The sequence below is a fragment of the Canis lupus genome, chromosome 21, assembly GCF_011100685.1.
Source record: "Canis lupus familiaris isolate Mischka breed German Shepherd chromosome 21, alternate assembly UU_Cfam_GSD_1.0, whole genome shotgun sequence".
NCBI classification, from domain to species: domain Eukaryota; kingdom Metazoa; phylum Chordata; class Mammalia; order Carnivora; family Canidae; genus Canis; species Canis lupus.
This window is the reverse complement of record NC_049242.1, coordinates 33,166,926-33,177,709: the sequence shown is the minus strand read 5'-3', so window position 1 is coordinate 33,177,709 and position 10,784 is coordinate 33,166,926. Positions and strand designations below refer to the sequence as shown.

Below are 10,784 nucleotides of genomic sequence, written 5' to 3'. Positions count from 1 at the left end.
AGGTACTATAGTTCTCTGTGATGTTGGCTGTGACCTCCAGGCCACCCTCCCTAAGGGTACCAATGTTTGAGAGAAGCACCCAGGGGAGAACCCAGGAGATAACCCAGAAGAGAACCAAGGTTGGCCCTTGGGGAAACCAGCTGCTTTCCGAGTCCTTAGTAGCAGCCTGCCAAAGCAAGCCTCTTGCTGGAATAATAATAATAATAATAATTTATAATAATTATGGAATGCCATGTATGTTCCAGGCACTGTTATGACCATTTTACCAGTTTGCACATTCATATTATGTAATCTTCACAAAAACATGACTGCCGGCCCCTGGAAAATGCCCAAGGTCACACAGTAAATGACAAAGTCAGGATTCAAATCTAAGCATTCTGTGTCTAGAGCCCATCGCAGTAACCACCATACTGTATTACCTTTCTGGCTTCCGATCCCCAGCTTCCTGTCTATCCTCTGTGGGAAACCAAATCAGAGGGTCCCAAGACAAGAACCAGGAGGCAAGTTTCTCTACTCCTCATTCCCCACTTGCTCTCAGAAGGACTGGCTCAGAGATGGACCTGAGAATTCTCCTAAGTGGAAGAAGGGGAGCTCCTAAGTGGCCTGGGCCTCTGGGAACTCCAGGAGAGAGAATAGGACAGTCTGATGCTTGGGAAAAGGCCTGCCTGGGGTGGTGGGTTAGGGAGCTGGGAGCTGACCACAAGCCCAGGAGTCTGGCCTGGGTTTTGTCTCCTAGACTCTATATAACCTTGGGGGAAGTCTTGTTTCTTTCTGAGCCTTAGTTTCCCCATTTGTAAAACAAAGGTAAATATGGGACTGGCTGATGCACCTCCTCCAAAAGAGAAGTCATCTTCAGCTCTCCTGCCCACGGAAGCCAAGGGGCAGGCGCGGCGGCAAGGAGCCCTCTGGGGTCTAGGTGTCGCCTGGAGTTGGGGGGAGTGGGCTGCCCAGGTCGGTCCTGCGACCCCATCCCCGTGACAGGGCCCTGCTAACGAGGAGACGTCGGGACTTCCAGTGTGAGGAGTGGATGGGGGGACAGAACACGGGCCAGGGAATCGGCTGGGCGGGCTGCGCCCACTCATCCCTCACCTCCTCATCCTCTCAAAGGGAGTCGCAGCCTCGAGGGGCGGGTGGTTGCGGGCGAGCGGGCAGTGGCCGGCGGCGCTGCGGCGGCCGCCTGGGAAGCTGCGGCCCGCGGGGCCCGAAGAGCATCACGTCATCCTTTCCGCCAGGCGCCCGCCCCCTCCCCGACGGCGCCTGCGCAGGCGCGGCGGGAGGGGGTCGCGGTGGGGGCTCTCCTCAGCGCTTTCCGCCCTGCTTCGGGCTCGCTCCGGTCGCGGCGCTCTCGGCTGGCGGCGGCGGCGGCGGCGGCGGCGGGGAGAGGAAGGCGTCCAGGATGCGGCGCGGGGCGGCCCGGTGCCCCCCTGCCCCGTCACGGCAGCCGCGGCGGCCGCGGGGACCGGGCCAGGGCCGGGGGCGGCGGCCCGAGCCGCGGTAGCGGCGGCGGCGGCGGGAGGGGCGGCCTGAGGGCGGGCGGGCGCCCTGGTGCGGGGGCTCCGCGCTCCGCACGGCCCGGCCCGGCTCGGCCCCGGCGCCATGAGCGGCGGCGGCGGCGGCGGAGGGGGCTCGGCGCCCAGTCGTTTCGCCGACTACTTTGTCATCTGCGGGCTGGACACCGAGACCGGGCTGGAGCCGGACGAGCTGTCGGGTGAGTGCGCGCGGAGTCCCGGGCTGCTTCCCCGCGCCCGCTGCGCCCGGGGACCCTCGAGGAAACCTCCCTGCTTTGTCCCGCGAGCTGGGCGAGGGCCGGTCGGCGGGACCCACGGCTGGCGCGGGGGAAGCGGGCTGAGGGGCTCTGGCCGGGAGGGGCGTGAGCGGCCCCTGCGCCCCCTGCGCTGTGCCCCTGTGGTAGGGGACGACGAGGAGGGGGAGCGCCGTGTGTTCTGTCTCGTAAAGGTAAAACGACTTTGTGCAAGATGAAGGTAAGCTTGTTGCCGAACACCCGTTAGGGAGGGAAGAATCACAGCGAAAGTAAGTTCCACCCAGACTTAAAAAAAAAAAAAGGAAAAAAAAAAAAAAAAAAAACAAACCAAGGAGAGCAAAACAAACTTGTGAGTTTTTCTGGCCTCTTCCCAAGAAGGCAGTTCCTCAAAACCGTTCTCACTCAGCCCTGGGCTGGGCCCCCTGGTTTGATAGGACATGAAGTAATAACGTGAACTTGAGCCACACCAAGGATGAGAACTCTCTTAGTTCTAGAAAGGGCCAGTACCCCGGGGCCATGCCTCTGTTTCTGAAAAGTAACGAGTGGCCTGGCCGAGTGGCCGTTTAGGAGACCAGCCTCATCTGTGAGTAAAAAAGGGCAGCAACCTAATGAGGGAGTCTCGGTTGGGTACTGATGCTTCCTAAGTCATCTTTCAAAGAGGAAGCGATAGGAAAGTGAAGATGGGGCCCAGATCAAATTTGACAAGAATTGCAGAAGGATGTCATAACTGTAAAATCCCCACCAATACCACTGCACTGTCATTGGAGCCTTTGAATTGCAACAGTTTTGAAAAAGTTTTGTCTGGAGTGTCCAGTTTGCAGGTTTCATGCGAATGGAGGTTTGTTGTGTCATCCTGGTTTGATGAGAGATACTCCTTTCCAGTGTTCTGTCATGATGTATTCACTCAAGTTTCCTGGAAGCGATTAGGCTATGGACTAATTTTACCTTGCTTCAGAGATAATAGGGCAGGGTTTTTTTGTTTTTCTTTTTTGTCACCAGAAAAATCCCAGTGTTTCTTACGAAAAAAAATTAGGTGCATACTTCAAATGATAAAAATAGACCATCTTTTATAAAACATGATCAATTGATGACCTTTAACAAGGTCAGAACAAATACATTATTTTCTCAAATTAATACCACATGGAGAAAAAAATCATGAAGCAACAATGCTATAGATACTAGGTGTTTTGTTGGGAGCAATTTTATTGTTTCAAGTTCACTTCAAATTCTTATAATACAGATGTTAGTTTTTCATCTGTGTTTCATAGTTACTAAATTTGTGACTTTTTGATGTAGTTGTTGGAATTCAGTTCATGATGTTGGAGCTGGGAGGGACCTAGAGAGGAAAATGAGCCCCATGAAGGGGACTGTAGGGCCTACATCCTGTTAGTTAATTGCTTGACTTTTGGTTCAGCGTTCCTCTCTTAGAGTAAACTGCATCTCATTGCCTGGCTGGGTCTTTAGAAAACACTAACATATTGAGAAAGACTAAAAAGAATACAGTTCTCCTCGGTAATAGAAACTTTAAAGTGGTGGAATATACAAGTGTTTTCTTTATGCTGTGCTTTTGCGTGTTTATTAAATTTTCTAGAAAGTTGATTTTAGAAAATAAAGATGGCTTGCAAATGATAAAGCATAAGAATGAAGCTGGGAAGTGATGTGTTAGTGAGAGCATGGATTTTGCTGTTAAATATTACTCCTCTTCAGTATATTGGCTATCTGTGGGGCAAATTAGATAACTCTGCTGGGATCTTCATCTATTAAAAAAAAAAAAAAAGAAATGTAAGTAAAAAACATCTCATCAAGTAGGCACTCAGAAATATTACTTTTCTTTTAGTGAATATCTGCTAATTATATGTTTTTTTAGCAAGCTAAAATTATATCCCTGTGGCAGCTTATTGGGAGAATAAAGAAAGGGGATCAGTTGTATAAAATGTGTGAAGAAAGGATATTTTTTTCTGTCTTTTTAAATGTGGTTGCAGTAGTGGAATGCCAAGACCATTTATTCAGTAGGTGGCCTTTGTTCGAATGGGCACTGATTGAAGGATTTCTTTTTTTCCTTCATTTCATTTCTGGTGAGTTGGTAGGGGAATCTGGACTACCCAGAGGGAATCTGAATAAAATAAAAACAGAATACAGATAGCTCCATGGAGGTCAGTCTTGAGACTCTACAGGGTGGATTTTCTCTTACAGCTCTCAAACTGATGATGTCATAGTAAGTGAAACTATAGGAAATTGTGAATTGCACTCAGGTCTTTAGGGAAGTACTGAGGAGTCTATGTTCTCCCTGTGAAAATTAAGTTCTATACTTCAGGTAGCTTCTATACTCTTGCAAAGTGAATCCAAAACAGGCAAATCAAAGACACTTACTTGTTCCTCTAGTTTTGTGGAGAAGGATTAAAATTCATTCTTGTTGCAACAATCAGCATAGAGCTTGCTGTGTTGAATGTAAACTCAAATCACTAGATTTTATAGGAGTCTCTCCCTGTCACTTCCCCTTTCTTGCAGACTTAAGTATTTAGGCAAGTCATGTACTTATTTGTTGTGCAAGGAACTGAGGAAGGTATGAAAATTGTTTTCTGGTAGGTTGAAGTATTTTGGGTTGGAGGAGGGGAAGGTAATCAATGAGTGGATCATAAGTCTAGCTAACTTGAGGAAATAGTGTCTGCTTGCTAGCTTTTTGAGCTTGTCAGAGAAAGCAAATATGTAAGAATTACCTTTGATTTACGGGATCAAAATGGGGAGACAGATGGTAGTAGAGTCCAGTCCCTTTCTTAGCCCCTTGATGGATGGATGGCCTGGGCATCTTTTTTTCCCCTTTTTTCTTCTTGTAGTCACCACAAGTGACTGCAGGAGAAGGCCTACTACCATGAGATGGGATTCCTGAGTTTAACTTCCCCTGTCTCTGTCTGAAAGTTAAGGTTCCGGAATACTTGTGGCCTGTTTCTTTTTTTTTTTTTTAATTTTTTTAATTTTTAATTTTAATCTTTGATAGTCACACAGAGAGAGAGAGAGAGGCAGAGACATAGGCAGAGGGAGAAGCAAGCTCCATGCACCGGAGCCGGACGTGGGATTCGATCCTGGGTCTCCAGGATCGCGCCCTGGGCCAAAGGCAGGCGCCAAACCGCTGCGCCACCCAGGGATCCCTTGTGGCCTGTTTCTAACTCTGGAATCTTTTTAAGTTCCTCTGAACTGATCTGCACCTAGCATTGAAATGTAAGTAAGTATTCTTGGTTCATGCATCCACTACTCCAGTTTTCTCAGGCTCTGACAAGAATTGAAGAGAAGGACTTGGGGATATAGATAGGAGACTGGTCAGTATTTTGTATGAGCCTGTTTAGAACACTGAGAAACACTGAAATCATCTTTTAATGTCACTGTTAGAAGAGAGAAAAAATGCTTACTGACTAGGAAAGCCAGAGGACCGGTGAGATCATCTTCCTCCTTAACCATATTGAGCAGTGAATATAGAACATAAAAATCATGGCATGTCAAATGTGGAAGCACTCCTCAAGAGATTATATAACTTTCTGATGACTTTACAGATGAAAAAACTGAGGCCATGAGAAGGTGGAGAATATTTTTCTCCTTTGCCACCTTTCATTCTTCTTTTCCACTATTTGAGTGATGCTTTGCAGTAATCCGTTGAGGAGAGGGGACAAGTAAAGTATTTGTTGGGCAGGGGCAGGAGCAGAAATTATGGCAATTTTTCTAGTACAGGTTTCAGTTTCATGTTAAGGAAGAATACTATGTGTGATTCTCATGAGGGATGTCTTTTTTTTTTTTTTTTTAGCTTTTTCATATAATTTCACACTGGACATCGACATGAGTAGTACGGAGAACTTCAGTACATCCTTTTTCCAGATTGACTGATTAACATTCTGCTCCATTTGTTTTATGATTTGTATATGTTCTCTCTCCTATATACATATATATAAACAACTTCACTGAGATATAATTCATATACTATATAATTCACATATTTAAAGTGTGCAGTTTAGTAGTTTTTAGTATATTCACAGAGTTGGGCAATCAGTATAGTCAGTTTCATTTATTTATTTATTTATTTATTTATTTATTTATTTATCTAAGTATTTATTTATTCATTCATTCATTCATTCATTCATTCATTTGAGACACAGAGAGAGGGAGAGGCAGGCTCCATGCAGGAAGCCCCAAGTGGGACTGGATCCTGGGTCTCCAGGATCACGCCCTGGGCTGAAAGCGGCGCTAAACTGCTGAGCCACTGGGGCTGCCCTATAGTCAGTTTTAGAATATATTCATTGTCGTACCCCTTCATACCCATTAACAGTCACTCCCTATTTCCTTCCAACTCTGTATCCCTCCTTAGCCCTAAGCAACCACCAATCTACTTTTGATCTTTATAGATTTGCCTATTCTGGACATTTCATATAAGTGGAGTCCTGTATGGTCTTTTGTGACTGGCTTTTTTCGTTTAGCACGTTTTCGGGGTTCATCCATGTTATAGCATTTATCAGTATGTTACTTCTTTTTATAGTTGAATAATATTCTGTTGTATGAATAAACCACATTTTATTTATCCATCAATTGATGGACATTGGGTTGTTTATACTTCTTGATTACTATGAATAATGTTGCTGTGAATTTGTGTACATTTTTGTGTGGACATATCTTTGTATTTCTCTTGGGTATATACATAGGAGTGGAATTGCTGGATCATATGGCAACTCTGTTTAACTTTTTGAGAAATTTCCAGACTATTTTCCAGTACAACTACATCAGTATACATTCCCACTAGCAGTGTATGAAGGTTCCACTTTCTCCATGTCCACTTTTTTTTAAGATTTTATTTATTTATTCATGAGAGACAGAGAGAGAGAGAGAGAGAGAGAGAGAGAAGCAGAGACATAGGCAGAGGGAGAAGCAGGCCCATGCAGGGAGCCTGAGGTGGGACCTGATTCCCGGACTCCAGGATTACCCCCTGATCCGAAAGCAGATGCTTAACTGCTGAGCCACCCAGGCCTCCCCCCCACCAACGCTTTTTATCTTTATTTTTGATTACAGACATCCTAGTGGGTGTTAAGATATCTCATTGTGATTTTGATTTGCATGGCTAAGACAGATATCTTATATAAAAGAAAAAAAAAAAAAGGCTATCTCTTTCCAGAGATGAAGTGGCTATAAAAAGCTTGATGAGCCAGTTTCAAACAGGGAGTCAATATGAGCTAATTTTTATTTTATTTTTATTTTCCTCTGCTAGTCTTTCAATTTTTTTTTTTTTAAATTTTTATTTATTTATGATAGTCACACACACAGAGAGAGAGAGAGAGGCAGAGACACAGGCAGAGGGAGAAGCAGGCTCCATGCACCGGGAGCCCGACGTGGGATTCGATCCCGGGTCTCCAGGATCGCGCCCTGGGCCAAAGGCAGGCGCTAAACTGCTGCGCCACCCAGGGATCCCTAGTCTTTCAATTTTATGCAGATTTTCTCATGGTTATTATATAAAGACATTTCTTTTTATTTTATTTTTTAAAGATTTTATTTATTCATGAGAGAGAGGGGGGAGAGAGAGAGAGAGAGAGAAAGAGACACAGGCAGAGGGAGAAGCAGGCTCCATGCAGGAAGCCCGATGTGGGACTTGATCCCGGGACTCCAGGATCATGCTATAAAGGCATTTCTGCTTTGAATCTCAGACTCCTAGCTGAAGCAAAACTAGAATCCTGAGAGCTTACCTCAAGTGTCTGTGATAACTTCCAGAGGTCAAGGTTGCTGTATAGCAGGGGGAGATTTCCTAAGTTAGATCACATATTTCTTTTTTTAAAGTTGAGCAAAGGAGAAGTCAAGAGGAGATCAACATACAAAAAACAGAGCAGTACAAGGCAGTTTAAAAGTACATGCTGGGGCACCTGACTGGCTTGGTGATAGAGCATGCAGCTCTTCATCTTGGGATCCTGAGTTCAAGCATTAAGTAGGTGTGGAGCTTACTTAAAAATTAAAAAAAAAAATTAAATTACATGCTAAATTTAGTTGGAGAGACTGTATATTCTTTTTTTTTTTTTTTTTTTTATTTATTTATGATAGTCACAGAGAGAGAGAGAGAGAGAGGCAGAGACACAGGCAGAGGGAGAAGCAGGCTCCATGCACCGGGAGCCTGACGTGGGATTCGATCCCGGGTCTCCAGGATCGCGCCCTGGGCCAAAGGCAGGCGCTAAACCACTGCGCCACCCAGGGATCCCGAGACTGTATATTCTTAAACATGAAAGAACCCTACTTTGTACTCCCTGAGGTAGGGAGGATCACATTGAAGGTAAGTGGGTTTTTACTTGAATGGCACTGGAGCCTTGCTCCACTTTTTTTTAGGAGGAAATCCTGAGTCACAGTGTTTGTTGCTTAAACCAAAAGCTCTTAGACTCTGCTCGGCCCTTCCTTCCCTCCTAGATTAGAAACAGTTTTCTTTGCCTAGGGCGTCTTTTGGCAACACGCATTTCCAGTTCTATTTCCTTTTATAAGCTTGTTTTCTGGCTAACTCTGGTGGACGGCGTTTTTGGACTTGGCTTGGCTCCTCAGTTTCTGTTGTCATCTCTAGGTATGAATTGCTGTCAAGGAGTCTTAGAGGTCTCTCAGGAACTTAGGCACACGTGAGGAAACCTGCTGGATATGGCATAGGATCCAGTGAAAGAGAGAAAGACTTAACCTTTTAGAAGCTGATGACTTCTTAGAATTCAGTGATTTCACATAGGCTATCATTGCCGGATTATTTATTTATTTATTTATTTATTTATTTATTTATTCATTCATTCATTCATATTTATTTATTTATTTTTAAAGATTTTATTTATTTATTCATGAGGGACACAGAGAGAAGGAGAGGCAGAGAGACACAGGCAGAGGGAGAAGCAGGCTCCACGCAGGGAGCCCGATGTGGGACTCGATCCCGGGTCTCCAGGATCAGGCTCTGGGCTGAAGGCGGCGCTAAACCGCTGAGCCACCCGGGCTGCCCCCATTGCCGGTTTTTAGATTTAGTTCTCAAAAGTTATTAAGTGAGGCAGATAATGGACAGATGTCTGTGTTCCTGATGTCCAGTGGTGGCTGTTTTTTTTTTTTTTTTTTAAATTTATTATTTATTATAGTCACAGAGAGAGAGAGGCAGAGACATAGGCAGAGGGAGAAGCAGGCTCCATGCACCGGGAGCCCGACGTGGGATTCGATCCCGGGTCTCCAGGATCGTGCCCTGGGCCAAAGGCAGGCGCCAAACCGCTGCGCCACCCAGGGATCCCTAGTTTTAATTTTAATTTAGAGTATATGGACTAGGTTTATGAGTGACAGAGTCCTATCATGGTGGAAAATGAGAGCACGTGCCAGCTCTCAAGCTATTTCCACTATGCTCCTAGATGATCAGATATGACTCCAGGAAGTAAGATGGAACAGGTATAGCTTAGACCATCAGATTTCTCAGATACTCATATTTAAGGATATATGCTTGATTATCATCCATGGGATCTGTCATAGTTTCCTGTTGAAGGTAGCCAGGTTAGTAATTTTTTTTTTTTTTTTTTGTTCATTAGTATGATGGGTAAGTCAAGTTAGAATTTTGCTAGGCCATCTGTGATCTACTAATATAGGCAGAACTACTAGCCAGGTTAGTCTAAAATGGACTTTTCATGGAGTGCTGAGAGGCCTAAGCAGAGAAAAGGTTTATGGAGGTTGCTCTTGTTAAGCTTCATTCCTCTGAGTGTGGGATTCCTTGGCTTCTAAACTATTCCTAGTTGGCAAAACATGAGTGTGCATTCATTAGTATTGGTCACAGAATTTAAAAAGTCAGACTAGAAATCAGATAGTCTATCACTTTTGACAGATGATAATGATTAGTATTTATAAGTGACTCTATAGTTTTTCAGTGTACTTTTAAAGAGTTTAAAATTTTTTTCAACTCCACTTGAAAAGTAATTTTTTTATCCATTGTCATCTGGCAAGTTGGAAAGAACCGTTAGAATTCATATCTTCTGTCTGCTGTCAAACCATTGATGAGATTATTGTTTTTAATTATAGATGAGGGAAAATTGAAGCAATGGCTTAATTGGAATTAGCAGAGCTATGGTGTGGCCTCTTTAATTCCGTCCCAACCCACATTGTAGTAGAGGAACTCTGTCAGGAGAGGAACCAGGTCACTCATGGTCTGAATGGTAGTTAAGGCTGGTTGTTGTTTTATATATGTATTTTCCTGTCTACCCCACTCTTATCAGTTCTGGAAATGTTTTTCTTAGATCAAATAGTTACTGGGGCTTTGTTTCTAGGAAGCTCCCTTTTATGTGGCTAATTCAGGATGTTTGATACTTTTTTGTCTGAGGTTTGTTTTCTTTGAAAAAAAAAGTTTGCATCTGTTAACCTCAGAAATCCCTTAGCATAGGCTGCAGTTTGCATATTTTGTGGTTTTAGTTTGGGGGCTGGCAGGGACTTCTGGTTTAACATACTCTGTATAACTAAAGAATATTATGAGAAAAGCAGCAAAGAAACTTTCAAGATTTTTAAAGGCAGGTAGACAGAGGAGGAAATGATTTAGAAATGGTAATCATAAGCCTCAATTTATAAGTGGATAATACCAATTTATAACAAATTACATGCATTTTTGTTAACATACATTAGAATTACTTTACACAAGAATGTCAGAGGACTTGGATCTTAATTGTGTTATTGCTAATGTCCTTTTCTTTTTTTTCTAGTTTTAGAATAATAGCCCTTGGACACTGTTTTAGCCTAGTTGTGAAGATAGGTATTGATTATTGTTATACTGTTGAAGAAAACTTGAGATTTTACTTAGGTAAGTTAGGTATTCCTTTTCTTGTTTTTCTCAGAGTCTTTATTTGTCAATGACCATTAAATTTTTTCTTAATTTTTTTTACTGAATAAAAATCATAGGTTCATTATAAAAATTAAAATATTACAGAGCTATGTTATAAATTCCTTTTGTCCCAGGGTTAGCTAGACAAATTTCTTAGCTTTACCATAAGACAGTCCTTTATTTACCTTTTTTTTTTTTTAA

At 43.6% G+C, this 10,784-nt stretch overlaps 1 protein-coding gene across 2 annotated transcripts in view; it reads left to right on the top strand.

Annotated features, from left to right (window-relative positions):
- The first annotated feature begins 1,557 nt into the window (after positions 1-1,557).
- Positions 1,558-10,784, top strand: part of DENND5A (DENN domain containing 5A) — a 108,521-nt gene continuing 99,294 nt past the window's right edge. For both annotated transcript variants that reach the window (XM_038569011.1, XM_038569010.1), the window contains exon 1: positions 1,558-1,708. In XM_038569011.1, the coding sequence (XP_038424939.1) occupies positions 1,597-1,708 (112 nt within the window). In that variant the 5' untranslated portion in view covers positions 1,558-1,596. The remainder of the gene's footprint in view (positions 1,709-10,784) is intronic.